The sequence below is a fragment of the Somniosus microcephalus genome, chromosome 7 (assembly GCF_052327205.1).
Source record: "Somniosus microcephalus isolate GS21.2 chromosome 7, FLI_Smic_1.0, whole genome shotgun sequence".
NCBI lineage: Eukaryota > Metazoa > Chordata > Chondrichthyes > Squaliformes > Somniosidae > Somniosus > Somniosus microcephalus.
The window spans coordinates 250,798,652-250,813,903 of record NC_140993.1 but is presented as its reverse complement, the minus strand read 5'-3'; the positions used below and the strand labels follow the sequence as shown (position 1 = coordinate 250,813,903).

The 15,252-nt window shown below is 43.0% G+C and overlaps 1 protein-coding gene across 3 annotated transcripts in view; it reads left to right on the top strand.

The window, feature by feature from the left end:
- The window catches only part of bloc1s5 (biogenesis of lysosomal organelles complex-1, subunit 5, muted), a 29,919-nt gene extending 15,025 nt beyond the window's left edge, over positions 1-14,894 (top strand). The window contains exons 5-6 of one of the 3 annotated variants that reach the window (XM_085993607.1): positions 3,012-3,146; positions 14,844-14,894. In XM_085993607.1, the coding sequence (XP_085849733.1) occupies positions 3,012-3,146; positions 14,844-14,879 (171 nt within the window). In that variant the 3' untranslated portion in view covers positions 14,880-14,894. Of the gene's footprint in view, positions 1-3,011; positions 7,156-14,843 lie in introns of those variants that run through there. The other 2 variants (XM_085993605.1, XM_085993606.1) reach the window with 2 other exon arrangements.
- The last annotated feature ends 358 nt before the right edge of the window (positions 14,895-15,252 follow it).

Below are 15,252 nucleotides of genomic sequence, written 5' to 3'. Positions count from 1 at the left end.
ATCTCTGTTTTAAATTTATTTAATGTCACAGCTTCCACAGCTCTCTGGGGTAGCAAATTCCATAGATTTACTACCCTCTGAGTGAAGAAGTTTCTCCTCATCTCAGTTTTGAAAGGGCAGCCCCTTATTCTAAGATTATGCCCCCTAGTTCTAGTCTCACCCATCAGTGGAAACATCCTCACCGCATCCACCCGATCAAGACCCCTCACAATCTTATATGTTTCGATAAGATCGCCTCTCATTCTTCTGAACTCCAATGAGTAGAGGCCCAACCTACTCAACCTTTCCTCATACGTCAACCCCCTCATCTCTGGAATCAACCGAGTGAACCTTCTCTGAACCGCCTCGAGAGCAAGTATATCTTTTAAATATGGAAACCAAAACTGCACGCAGTATTCCAGGTGTGGCCTCACCAATACCCTGTATAACTGCAGCAAGACCTCCCTGTTTTTATACTCCATCCCCCTTGCAATAAAAGCCAAGATTCCATTGGCCTTCCTGATCACCTGCTGCACCTGCATACTAACTTTTTGTGTTTCATGCACCAGGACCCCCAGATCCCTTTTGTACTGTAGCACTTTGCAGTTTCTCTCCATTTAGATAATAACTTGCTCTTTGATTTTTTTCTGCCAAAGTGCATAACCTCACACTTTCCAATATTATATTCCATCTGCCAAATCTCTGCCCACTCACTTAGCCTGTCTATGTCCTTTTGCAGGTTTTTTATGTCCTCCTCACTCACTGCTTTCCCTCCCATCTTTGTATCGTCGGCAAACTTGGATACGTTGCACTCGGTCCCTTCCTCCAAATTGTTAATATAGATTGTAAAGAGTTGGGGTCCCAGCACTGACCCCTGTGGAACACCACTAGTTACTGATTGCCATCCTGAGAATGAACCATTTATCCCAACTCTTTGTTTTCTGTTAGATAGCCAATCTTCCACCCATGCCAGTATATGACCCCCAATCCTGTGATTTTTTTTATCTTGATCAGTAATCTTTTGTGTGGAACCTTGTCAAATGCCTTTTGGAAGTCCAGATACACTACATCCACTGGTTCCCCTTTATCCACCCTGTATGTTACGTCCTCAAAGAATTCGAGCAAATTTGTCAAACATGACTTCCCCTTCATAAAACCATGCTGACTCTGTCCTATTAAATTATGTTTATCCAAATGCTCTGTTACTGTTTCCTTAATAATGGCCTCCAACATTTTGCCAACCACAGATGTTAGGCTAACTGGTCTATAGTTTCCAGCTTTTTGTCTACTTCCCTTCTTAAATAAGGGTGTTACATTAGCAGTTTTCCAATCTGCTGGGACCTTTCCTGAGTCCAGGGAGCTTTGGAAAATAATCACCAATGCATCCACAATCCCTACCGCCACTTCTCTCAAGACCCTAGGATGTAGGCCATCAGGTCCGGGGGATTTATCCGCCTTAAGTCCCATTATTTTACCGAGTACCATCTCCTTAGTGATTTTAATCGTGTTTAGCTCCTCCCCCCCCCCCCCCCCCCCCCATAGCCCCCTGTTTGTCCAGTGTTGGGATATTTTTAGTGTCTTTACTGTAAAGACTGATACAAAATATTTGTTCAGCGTCTGTTCTGTCTGGTTGGGCCCACTTAGTTACCGTTTAGTTATTTAAGCATCATGGTGTGATCTTAGTTGTGAATGAGTTATTAACACTTTTTAGAAAGTTGTGGAGCATCATGCTGCGATTCCGCCCTCAGTATTGCTGGCAACTGAGCTAACTGCAGCTGTAGGAGGATGTAAAGTAGAACGCTAAAGGCAAGGAGCTCAGAAAAAGGAGAAGCGCAGAGAGAAATAGAGAAGGCAAACATGGGGAAAAAGAACAGAAAATGCTGGATATACTCAGCAGGTCAGGCAGCATCTGTGGAGAGAGAAACAGTCAACGTTTCAGGTCGATGACCCTTCGTCAGTTCTGATGGAAGGTCACAGACCTGAAACGTTAACCCTGTTTCTCTCTCCACAGATGCTGCCTGACCTGCTGAGTATTTCCAGCATTTTCAGTTTTTATTTCAGATTTCCAGCATCCGCAGTATTTTGCTTTTGTATGGGAAGGAAGAATGCTGAATTTGAGTATTTTGTTTCGGTTGATCAGTAAAGGGCTGCTTGTGAAAGGTAGTAACAACAATTCAGGACATGTTTCACCTCATTCTAGTGACATTCTCAACTGTTTTGCTTCAATAATTGTCGATTTAAGTTGCACTTATTTTAACCTTTTGGAGCAACGTTGGTCGTTAATGGTTGTGTTTCCTAATTGACAGGAAAGTAAAGAGAAGGAAAGAACATGCATATACAGCGTGCCTTTCACATCTTCCGACTGTCCCAGAGCGCTTCGCAACCAATGAATTGCTTTGGAGTGTTAAAATGGCACACTTGCTGCTTTTTAAAAAAACATGTAATCTAGGGGGTGAATTTTACGGAGACTTTTCTCACTCTGACACTAACTTCAGGGTTTGCCCCAACAGCGGTGGACCAGGAGAAGCCACGGGGAAATTGACCCCCGTTGTATTAACTTGTCTGTGGTTTCCTCGTTGAAATTCAGTAACTTTCTTGAGCTAAAGTCACGTTGACTTTTTGAACTGCACAATAGGACCTGGGCTCCTGAGGTCACTTTTCTAGCTGAATTATCTTTTTTTTTTGTAAAACAAAACACAAATTGGTGGTAAAAAGTAATTTTGCACTTATGTAATACTTTGATAAGATGACACCAGGCTCTGCTCTCTGGGGGTGGGTAGAGGGGGAAGGTTTGCTGGAGATTGTCCTTTTAACACAATTGTTATATGGAGACAGTTATGGTTGCTACAATGGTGAATGGTGGTGTACGTTTTACATATTTGAACAGGCCGAGGCCCAATATTAAAGGGTGGATTGTTTCTTGTATACGGATGCCAAAAAGAGTATTTGTTCACAAGCTGCTGGCCTACATTTCAGAAATGTCGAACAGTTTACACCTGCCTGAATATACTTTTCCTTTTTGTTGCCTAAAGAATGACCGGCTACAAGCCAGCAGGGATAGGCGCAAGGCTGAATGGGAGGCCTTTGTGCATGAGCAGCACCGCAAAGGTACAGAGGTGGAGGAAGAACATGCGAAAACAGCGGAGTGGCTGAAGGAACAGTACACGGTAATGGAGAAGGACTTGGCAAAGTTCACTACGTTCTAAGTAGCTGTGTCACAACGCCATTCTCGACCTGTGCTGTTTCCTGACCAGGGCTCTTTGAATGTGGTGATGGTTGACGCCTTCTAAAGCTGCAAGGGTGGTGGGGTAGGGGGGAGGAGAGGGGAAAAAATGCATTAAAATAATTCCATTCTTCAAATAGTTTAAGAATGCGTTTTAATGACTGCATTGCTGACTTTTGTTATGTTTACAGCGACTGTTTCAACAGAAGAGAATGTTCCATCAAGATACAAGCAGACTTGTAAATATTTACAAACTATCTGAGCAAAAAACTGTACGATAATATTTCTATAAAAGCCTTATCGCCGCCATCTTGAAGTGCCTCAATTATGATTGAAGTGCAGTGACTGTTAGTATGTGGGTGGCTGGGAATGATGAGTCAAAAATTGAAAAGCGATTTTGTTTAAAGCTTGTAGTATGTTGAATGCTGCTTTAGAATGGTTTGCACGTCCAAGTGTTCTGTTAAGCTAAATGTTAAACTAAACTTTATGCCATCCTCATTTCCGGAACACGAGTATCTGAGTGCAAATAAGCGCTTTAATGAAGGAGTGCCTGTGTGAATTTATGGCTTATTGTCAAGCCACATTCTTGGCAGCGTGTTGAAATTGTGATTAAAGTACTGGAGCAGATGGAATAAATATTTTAGATTAGTTTTGATAACATTGAGCCACAGCCAAGTTTTTCATCTACCACAGTGTTGTGACAGCCTCATCAATCACTCACTGGTACCCGGAGTAAAAACACCACCAGCATAGAGTCACTTGGAGTTTTAGTAGCTCACTATTGTGTAACTCAAGATGAAAGTAAAAGGTTTGGCATTATTTTACTTTATTTATTGGGGTGGTGGGAGAGAGCCCTTGTTCTCTTGTCTAGTTTATAGAGCTCTTCAAAATGTCTCAACATCAGCCTTTATTTTCCTGTCTGCATCATAAATGCATTACTTCAAGTAATTAGGCCATATTTTATATGGAGAAAAGGTCTGATGAGAGCAAGACTGGGAATGCTGAAACCGTCACTCGGAACAGGTGAAAGTTCTTTCCGACATTGTTCGGCCTGCTGCGTATTTCCAAGATTTTATTACAAATGTGTAGTGGCAGTCCTTCTGAGTGTAATCATTTTCAGTGGCGCTTTCTGACAACTGGATGGGAAGGTTCCTGCTGTACGGCATTTTCTTTCTGTTCTATGATACTGTATGTAAGAGAAACTCGTAACCAGTTACATTATAAGTTAATTTAGCTGCCTGAAAGTTGGCTGTGGTTCAGTTCACAAGTGTGACAACCAAGCTACCCTAATCTAGATGTGGACAAAGTACAGTTTTGGAGAATTTTTTTTTGAGACCTATTAACAATTCTAGGAGATTTAGGCGTAGAATAACGAGTGTATCGCACTGGTGATATTCCAGACATTCTCATTGACTGGCTTGTGTCTGTGCCTAGGGTTGCAAAATTCCAGGAATTTTTAAAAGAGGAGACTTTCCATGGGAATTTATGGGGATTGAGTTTTTTTGCACACTGATGGTTTTTGTCTCTGACCCTTATATTATCTTTGTCATCAAAATAGACATACTGTTCCATACGAATAAAAACAGGCTTTCAAAACTTTATTTAGGTTATAATTTTGAACTTTATTAAACCCCCACAAAAAAGACCCATCTAAAATAAATAGAGTGTCAGCTTATTTAGCCTGTAATTTGTCCTTATTTTGTCCCTTTGAGTCTTCTACTCATCATTGCTCCTCCTGATTCTCTGGCTCTGACGTGTCCATTTCCTCCTCTGTGTCACTGTCTAGCTGTGTGGTGGACACTTCTGTATCTGGCTCAATAAGTTGTAGGTTTGGCCAGATAGCTACCAGTTTCTCCACTCTGTTAGTCAGCCTGTTGTGCACCTTTGAATGTGTATTCCCAAAAAGTGACCAGTTTCGTTCAGAGGCAGCTGATGAAGGTGGGATTTGAAGTATCACCGATGCAATGGGTGACAGGGCCTCGGATGCACAAAGTCCCTTCCACCAGGTATGTGCACTGATATGCTTGCATGATCCCCATATCTCATTCCCATTCCAAAGACCTTGCTTGGTAGAGAACTTTGCCAGACTTCCCAGAACTTTGTCCACGTCCAGATTGAGGTGGCGTGAGAGGGTAGAAATCACACTGTAAGCGCTGTTGATCTGTTCTCCAGAAAGCATTGGTCTCCCAACATGCTTTGGGTCCAGCATGTATGCTGCAGCATGAATCGGCTTGACACGTCTATGAATTGAACAATTGCTTTCTCTGCTTTGAGCAGCAGGGATGTGGGTAGGGCGATGCTAATTTGTTCTTTTAAATCGGCAAAAAGCCTGAGAACATCTGACAAGACAGCGTCATCTCCTTCAATCTGAGCAATTGCAGATGCTACTGGTGAGAGTAGTTTAAGGCTGCTAACCACTCTCTCCCAAAACACATCATCCAGCAGTATTTTCTTGATGGCGGTTTCCATATCCCCAGACTGCGATATTGCCATTTCTTGCAGCGACTCCTTACCCTCCAGAAGGCTGTTGTACATTATGACAATGCCACCCCATCTAGTGTTGCTGGGCAACTTCAGTGTGGTGTTCTTGTTCTTTGTTGTTTGCTTGGAGTTGTAGGTTGCTGCAACTACCTGTTTTCCCCTGACATACTTAACAACTTGCTTGGCTCTCTTGTACAGTGTTTCCATGGTTCTCAAACCCATGATGTCCTTGAGCAGGTTGAGCCCATGAGCTGCCCACCCAATAGACGTAATATGAGGGTAGGCCTCCTCCACTTGAGCCCAAGCAGGCTTCATATTCGCAGCAGTGTCAGTAACTACTGCAAAGACCTTTTATGATCCAAGATCGTTGATGACTGCTTTCAGCTCATCAGCAATGTATGTGTCTGTTGTCCTTCGTGTCTGTGCTCTTGAAGAACACTGGGAGAGGAGTGGAGACGATGTAGTTTATGATGCCCGCCCCTCATACATTTGACCACCCATCTGAGATAACTGCAACACAGTCTGCCATCTCTATCGTTTCTTTGAGTTTTCCTTGGACTCTGTTATACTCAGCCTCCAGCAAATAAGTAGACAAAGCATGTCTGGTGGGAGGACAGTATGCAGGGTGAATAACATTGAAAAATCTCTTCCAGTACACATTGGCTGTAAGCATGAAGGGTGAGCCTGTCGCATATACAGCTCGAGCAGGCGCATGGGAACACCGTCACATCTAAGTTCCCCTCCAAGTTACACACCATCCTGACTTGGAAATATATCGCCATTCCTCCATCGACGCTGGGTCAAAATCCTGGAACTCCCTACCTAACAGCACTGTGGGAGTACCCTCACCACACGGACTGCAGCGGTTCAAGAAGGCGGCTCACCACCACCTTTTCAAGGGCAAATAGGGATGGGCAATAAATGCTGGCCTTGCCAACGATGCCCACATCCTAGGAACGAATTTAAAAAAACAAAAGTATAGACAAAAAGGTGAGCAAGGTTTCTTCCAAATGTTCTATGTTTAAAATATTTATAAACTGGAATCAAATTTGTTTTTTGTTTTTTTTGTCAATTCAACTTCCTGTTTGCCACCATAAATGTAAGGTTAGAAAACTAAAAATCAAACCAGCATAACTTAAATGACAACGTATCATAGTGTATAGTAATAATTAACAAACTTTTTTCAGCTGGCGCAACAAAAATTATTATTGCTTTGAATTATATTTGGACACGGATTCTGATTTAGAAAGCTAAAATCTTAGTAAATTAGATGGAAGAGTTTTCTTGAATTCTGTATCCTGATTTAAAGCTATGCCTGCAAGACTTCAAAATCCATGATGGGAATACCTGGCATTGTAACTTTTCAAAAGACCGTACCATTGCATATCAAAATATCCTGTTAAATTGATCACTATGCAGTACTTATTTCTGGAACACAGATATGCAAATAAAAATATAACTCCATTCTCACAGATTAATTGTCGGGAGTACATTTTCACTTTTAAATGCTTTCCTATTAAGAGGCCAATACTCCTCGATAGTGAATTGGAAATGCCAACTGCTATTGTGGCATTGAGCTTATTACTAGAATAAATTTCTGCTGTTCGATATGGGTATTGATACATTAAGTATTAATCTATGTAGCGGTGTAAATACTTGCTATTTTCAATTAAGTGGCAGCCAATGCGGTAAATGTCAATGAATTGCATCATTGGTCTTGTTTACTGCATAAATATTGAAATCCATTACATATGCTAACCTGTATTATAAACTAGAGTACTGCAGGAGTCGACTGCTGTCTTTCACTAAATAAAAATCCTGAAGTGATGTCCCTGTAGCAAGCTGCTGTTTTTTTTTCCCCGTAAGACTGGCTTTTATCAGAAATAGGCAGCTGGGGGCCCCTCCACCACACACGTTGTTTTTGATCTGTGGAATTTGGAGTCCAGTGGAGGATGGGAAAGGGAAGGGATCTGATTGTGGAGAGCAGCTGTAATTTCAGTCACTTAATGTAGAAGCTGACAGATCTCCAGTTACTGAAGCAATAAGGTTCAGAGGCCGTCCATTAGCTTCCTTGTGAACCAAAAAATAAATAAATACAAGGCATTGCAGGTAGGCACAGCAGTCCTGTAGACCAACAGTGGATTGCAGTGAGATATTTTGAAGAGTTAACTGTACTTTAAATAGTTTTCACTCTGTTTTCTTTGGCAGTCTCATCAGCGAAGCAGCCACCATCTTCAGAGCATTGCAAGATTTGTACAAACACATCCCCAGCATTAAAGTTATAAACATAGTAAACCTACATCTGGGTAGTTCATAAAACTAATGGAGTTGTGGGCGGTCCTGAGCTTTGAAACACTCCTACAAAGCTGTGAAGTAGAGGGATTTAGATTAAATTCCCCCCGCAGGTTCAGCTGTGGGGGTTGAGCTAGAGGGAGACCAGGAAAGGTGGAGAAAATCAAGGCACGTTATCGGGCTACTCATTAGGATCTAGATGTAACGGCATTAGTAGAGACCTCAGTGAAAGTCTTACATATATGCTCAGCTGGTGCATATCTAGTGAAACCCAAAGTAAGGGACAAAATCCTCTTTTAAAAAATCATACGGAATACCATTACAAGCAAAAAATAAATTGCCAATTACTACTCTTTTGTGCATTCAGTGTAAAACTGAAGGGACAACATATGAGACAAACTTGGGGGTCCTTCTGCTGAATGGGCGAAGACTCACGGAGCTGAAATGAGGAAAGAACGATGATGGGCTTTGATACGAGAGTGGTAACCAGAAAAGGGACATTATCGTTCATGTACATACGGTAGCCCTCCTGGTATTACTCCTCTGTTACCACTTTGGCATATACATAAATGCAGTTCTTCTTATCAGGAGGCACAGCAGGGTACAGCTGGAGATACGGTAACAAGGCCAGATGTACAAAGTTAAACCTGGTGGTTGTTGGGAGCACGGAAAGACTGGAAGAAATGTTACTGTACCAACAAGAACTTGCATTTATATAGCGCCTTTCACATAGTAAAACGTCCCAAGGCGCTTCACAGGACTGATTATCAAACAAGATTTGACACCGACCCACATAATTAGGACAGATGACCAAAATCTTGGTCAAAAAGGTAGGTTTTAAGGAGCGTCTTAAAGGAGGAGAGGGGCGGAGAGTTTTAGGGGGGTATTCTAGAGCTTAGTTCCGAGGCAGCTAAAGGTACGGCTGCCAACGGTGGAGCGATTAACGTTGGGGATGCACAAGAGGCCAGAATTGGCAGAGCGCAGAGATCTCGGAGGGTTATACCAACTGGCAGGAGGTTTTCCACAGCCTACAACATACTGCAACAAAAGGGAACAGCTCCAGGCAATTACTGGCTGGAAGAACGTTCATTTTGGGAGGAAGCACGAAATCGATACAGAATGTTGAGCTGCAGTTGCAGTGTCCCTTATGTTCCTGCCAGAAATGTTGAAGTTTCCCTTCAGGGCTAGCAACTCTTTGTTTATTCCATGCTAAGGGAGTTGAGCTATGGGGAGACCAGTAAAGATGTCATTTGGCATCTCTTCAGTGTTTGCAGTGGTTAGACACTGGCTTGGAATAGGAACAGGAGGCCATTCAGCCCCTCGAGCCTGTTCTGCCATTCAATTCGATCGTGGCTGATCTGTATCTTAACTCCATTCCCCTGGCTTAGTTCAAATCAAATCAACTTTTATTGTCATTGTTAGTGCACAAGTGCAGTACAACGAAATGTAGGCTTGCGTAACCCTTAATGCCCTGGCCTAACAAAAATATATCAATCTCCGTTTTTAAATTTTCAATTGAACCCCAGCCTCAACAGTTTTTGGGGTTGGGGAGAAATAGGATTCCCTCAAGTCCACTGGTCCATGTAACTGGATTATATTGTCTAGGAACAAGAGTTGGGATTTCTCTGCAGCCTGCCAAAAAAAGCTTCAATATTCCATCACTGAGTTAATCAAGGCATTGTGGTACTCGGAATCTGCTGACACCGTTGAATAGGAATGAATTTTATAAAGCATTTCCATCCTTTCAGTTTTTCCAATGACATTTACCATGTGTTTGTCCCAGTATACATCAGCTGTGTTTACAAATCAAGCTGTGTTTGCACCTGGGCAGGACCGGGACCGATGTCCTAGGGGGAGTGCTTGCTAGTGCTCTGGGGGAGGGTTTAAACTAAAATGGCAGGGGGTTGGGAACCTGAGCAGGGAGACAGAGGAAAGGGAAACAAGGATAGAAGCAAAAGACAGGAAGGAGAAAAACAAAGGTGGCAGTCAGAGAAATCAAAGGTTTAAATCAAACATGGCCACAGTAAATAATAATTCTAAAAGGTCTAAGAGCATTAAAAAAACAAGCCTGAAGGCTTTGTGTCTTAATGCGAGGAGCATTTGTAATAAGGTGGATGAATTAGCTGCGCAAATGGAGGTAAACTAATATGATTTGATTGGGATTACGGAAACATGGCTCCAGGTTGGCCAGGGCTGGGAACTCAACATCCAGGGGTATTCAATATTCAGGAAAGATAGGCAAAAAGGAAAAGGAGGTGGGGTAGCATTGCTGGTTAAAGAGGGGATTAACACATTTGTAAGGAAGGATATTAGCTCATGATGTGGAATCTGTATGGGTAGAACTGAGAAATACCATGGGGCAGAAAACGTTAGTGGGAGTGGTATATAGACCTCCAAACAGTAATGCGGAGGTTGGGGATGGCATTAAAAGGGAAATTAGAGAAGCGTGCAATAAGGGCACAGCAGTTATCATGGGTGACTTTAATCTACATATAGATTGGGCTAACCAAATTAGTAACAATAGAGGTAGACTACCCTTTATCCGAACTTCCGAAAACCGAAACCCTCTAAAAACCGAAGGTTTTTTCGGTCAGCGTAAGTCGTGCGCACGACCCCCCGCGGACCCCCCCGCCGACCCCGACCCCCGCCGACTTACGCTGAGCAGAGGGTCAGCGTAAGTCGTGCGCACGACCCCCCCCGCGGAACCACCTGACTCTTCCAAAGGCTCGAAAGCAACGAGAGCTCTGAGCCCGCGGCGGTGCCGACCCCTGTTCCGACCGAGCACGACCTGTTGGTGGAAATGCGGAACTTCATTGCATTCCAGGCTAGCAGCGACGGACAAGCCACGACTGCGGACCCCCCCGTGGACCCCCGTCGACGCCGACCCACCTTCCGAAATCCGAAATTTTCCGAAAACCGAAACACGGCTGGTCCCGAGGTTTTCGGATAAAGGATAGTCTACCTGTACTGTGGAGGAGGAATTCTTGGAGTGTATATGGGATGGTTTCCTGGACCAATATGTCGAGGAACCAACTAGAGATCAGGCCATCTTAGACTGGCTATTATGTAATGAGAAAGGATTAATTAGCAATCTTGTGCGAGGCCCCTTGGGTCGGAGCGATCATAATATGATAGAATTCTTCATTAAGATGGAGAGTGAAGTAGTTGGCTCAGAGACTAGGGTCCTGAATTTAAATAAAGGAAACTACGATGGTATGAGGCGCGAGTTGGGTAGGATTGATTGGGGAATGTCACTCAAAGGGTTGACAGTGGATGGGCAATGGCAAACATTCAAAGATCGCATGGATGAACTACAGAATTTGTTCATCCCAGTTTGGCATAAAAATAAAACAAAAAAGGCGACTCAACCGTGGCTAACAAGGGAAATTAGGGATAGCATAAGATCCAAGGAGAGGACATATAAATTGGCCAGCAAAAGCAGTAAACCTGAGGATTGGGAGCAGTTTAGGATTCAACAAAGGAGGACAAAGGGATTAATTAAGAGGGGGGAAATAGAGTATGAAAGTAAGCTTGCAGGGAACATAAAAACTGACTGTAAAAGCTTTTATAGATATGTGAAGAGAAAAAGATTGATGAAGTCAAACGTAGGTCCCTTGCAGTCAGAATCAGGGGAATTTATAATGGGGAACAAAGAAATGGTAGACCAATTAAATACATACTTTGGTTCTGTCTTCACAAAGGAGGACACAAATAACCTCCCAGAGATGTCGGGGAACATAGGGTCTAATGAGAGGGAGGAACTGAAATAAATCAGTATTTGTAGGGAAATGGTGTTAGGGAAATTGACGGGATTGAAGGCCGATAATTCCCTAGGGCCTGATAATCTACATCCTAGGGTACTTAAGGAAGTGGCCCTAGAAATAGTAGATGCATTGCTGGTCACCTTCCAAAATTCAATAGACTCTGGAACAGTACCCATGGATTGGAGGGTAGCTAATGTTACCCCACTATTCAAAAAAGGTGGTAGAGAGAAAATGGGGAATTATAGACCGGTAAGCCTGACATCGGTAGTGGGGAAAATGCTAGCGTCCATTATAAAAGATGTAATAGCAGAGCACTTGGAAAACAGTGACAGGATCGGACAAAGTCAACATGGATTTACAAAAGGTAAATCGTGCTTGACTAATCTACTGGAATTTTTTGAGGATGTAACTGGTAAAATAGATAAGGGCGAACCAGTGGATGTGGTGTATTTGGACTTTCAGAAGGCTTTCGATAAGGTCCCGCATAAGAGATTAGCATGTAAAGTTAAGGCACATGGGATTGGGGACAAGGTATTGACTTGGATAGAGAACTGGTTGGCAGACAGAAAGCAAAGAGTTGGAATAAACGGGTCTTTTTCCGAGTGGCAGGCAGTGACTAGTGGGGTACCACAGGGATCGGTCCTAGGACCCCAGCTATTCACAATATATATTAATGATCTAGACGAGGGAACTAGATGTAATATCTCCAAGTTTGCAGACAACACAAAGCTGGGTGGGCGTGTGTGCTGTGAGGAGGATGCCGAGAAACTCCAGTATGATTTGGACAGGTTGGGTGATTGGGCAGAAGCATGGCAGATGCAATACAACGTGGATAAATGCGAGGTTATCCACTTTGGTGTCAAAAACAGGAAGGCAGATTATTATCTGAATGGCAATAGATTGGGAGAAGGGGAAGTGCAACGAGACCTGGGTGTCCTTGTGCACCAGTCGCTGAAGGTAAGCATGCAGGTGCAGCAGGCGGTTAAGAAGGCAAATGGTATGTTGGCCTTTGTAGCGAGAGGGTTCGAGTACAGGAGTAAGGATGTCTTGCTGCAGTTGTACAGGCCCTTGGTGAGACCACATCTTGAGTATTGTGTGCAGCTTTGGTCACCTTATCTGAGGAAGGATGTTCTTGCCATGGAGGGAGTGCAGCAAAGATTCACCAGGCTGATACCTGGGATGGCAGGAATGACGTAAGAGGAGAGATTGGGTTGATTGGGCTTATACTCGCTGGGGTTTAGAAGAATGAGAGGGGATCTCATTGAAACTGATAAAATTCTAACAGGACTAGACAGACTAGATGCAGGAAGGAGGTTCCCGATGGCGGGGGAGTCCAGAACCAGGGGTCACAGTCTAAGGATAAGGGGTAAGCCATTTAGGACTGAGATGAGGAGGAATTTCTTCACCCAGAGAGTGGTGAACCTGTGGAATTCTCTATCACAAAAGGCAGTTGAGGCCAATTCATTAAATATATTCAAGAAGGAATTAGATATATTTCTTAAGGCTAAAGGGATCAAGGGATATGGGGAGAAGGCAGGGACCGGGTATTGAATTTGGATGATCAGCCATGATCTCATTGAATGGCGGAGCAGGCTCGAGGGGCCAAATGGCCTACTCCTGCTCCTATCTTCTATGTTTAAGAGCTCAGTATTGTTAACTGAAGCAGGTTTACAATCCTGCAAGTTAGAGGTGGAAGCCAATAGGTGGAAGGTTCATCCTTGACGTTCAGCACCGTCTACTCTCTTTCCAATTCTGCCTGCTACTTGTCTTTCAAATAGGAGTTTAATCTTATCTAGAGAATGCTGTTTCCAACAAAGAGAACATCATTAACAGATCATTAGCAAGGGCAGGAAACAGCAAGAAACTTCATTGAGAGTTCTGTATAGATGTTATGATGGGAAGATAAGATATGACATGATGATTACATCCATTGAGGAAGTTATGTATCTAGTTCAGCAAATCATCAGATGTCATGCTCTATTGAAGATGTCAGAAATGTGAGGACTACAGCTCTTTGTGATTGAGCATCTTTGATTAGTGCATGTTGAACAATTTGTTCTGAAGCCATTTTGATGCTCAGAAAGCAGGTGGTTATGTTAAAATATTGGAACAGCTTCTCATTCACTATGGTTTCCAGAGCTTTGACTCAATTGACAGAGATATTAGTCCAAATTTGTCAAGTCTGACTTTGATCCCTTCATGTAAATAGGCACACTGCTGCTTTCTATTCAGATCGGACAATGCTGGTTAATAGAGATACTTTAAATAGACAGTCAGGGAGCAGTTTGTTCTTTGGTTGAAGATCTAATATTTGTGTTGGTGTTGAAAAAAGGAAGGATATCTATTTTACACATTGAAATGACAATAATTTTAAAGCAGTTATTCCCATCTACATATGAATACTTTAGCTATACGGGCAACCTTCTAACTGAGGTTACTGGATGGGATAATGGCAACAAATATTGGATCATTTTTGTGACTGTTAAACATATAGGCCTGGCCTTTCATCTCTTCTTGCGCTAGAGTAAACCAGAAGTGGGATTCGAAGGAATGCAGAATCGCACAGTGCTGGAAAAACACACCAGAATGTAGCAGTGAAGTAAAAGAGGCATTCATCATTGAATGGCAGATGTTTATACTGGCGCATGAAACCCTGCTATTGTTCATGAGCCTCTCTATTGTTATTTATACTTCATTTCACTGAGTGAGTCCATTTCTGTTACCTGCACGATATAATCTATTTTGAGCATATCAACTATAAAGGATCGATTATCATTTCATTATCACCCAACCCCTTTCTCCCGTCCCGCCAGTGAAACCACCTAAAAGCCATGGCAATCAACCATGACTTTCCCCCAGGTTTCCCCTTATTCTTGGCTAGCATAGAGGACAAGGAGGAGCTGAATCAAGGGAGAGAGCAAGGGCGCGGCTGCATACAAATACGGCTGGTGGAACAAGAAACCTTTGAGTTTCAAGAAGGAAGTAGACAGGTCCTTGTCAACAAATGGGGTTATTGGTTATTAGAAATGCACCAAAGAGAATAGGTAGGCTAGGTAGACTGAAGGTCTTCTCCTGCCTGAAACTGTTTCTCTGTTACTATTTAGGATCTCATGCCTGAGGTACAAAGACAGTCGTTTTGAAAGCCTCACAGATGAGCAGTGCCTGAAGAGGCTGAGGTTCCCAAGGCAACTGTTAAGGAGGTAGGTCGAATGTTGAATGTGGATCTGAGACCTATCGCAAGGAACCCCACTGCCCTCTCAGTTGAAGTGAGGATCTCAGTAGCCCTAAACTTCTACGTGCCTGGATCTTTCAGGGCTGCAAAATATAGACATTATGAATGTATCCAGATCTGCAACACAAAAAGTGTTACAAATGCAGTATTCAAAAGAGAAGTAGAGCCCATTAAGATGCCAGTGGATTTGAATTCACAGCACAAGAGGAAAGCTGCCTTTCCCAGAGTACAGGGTGCCTTCAGTAGGACCCACACTGCTGTAAGAGCCCCTTTTACTAATG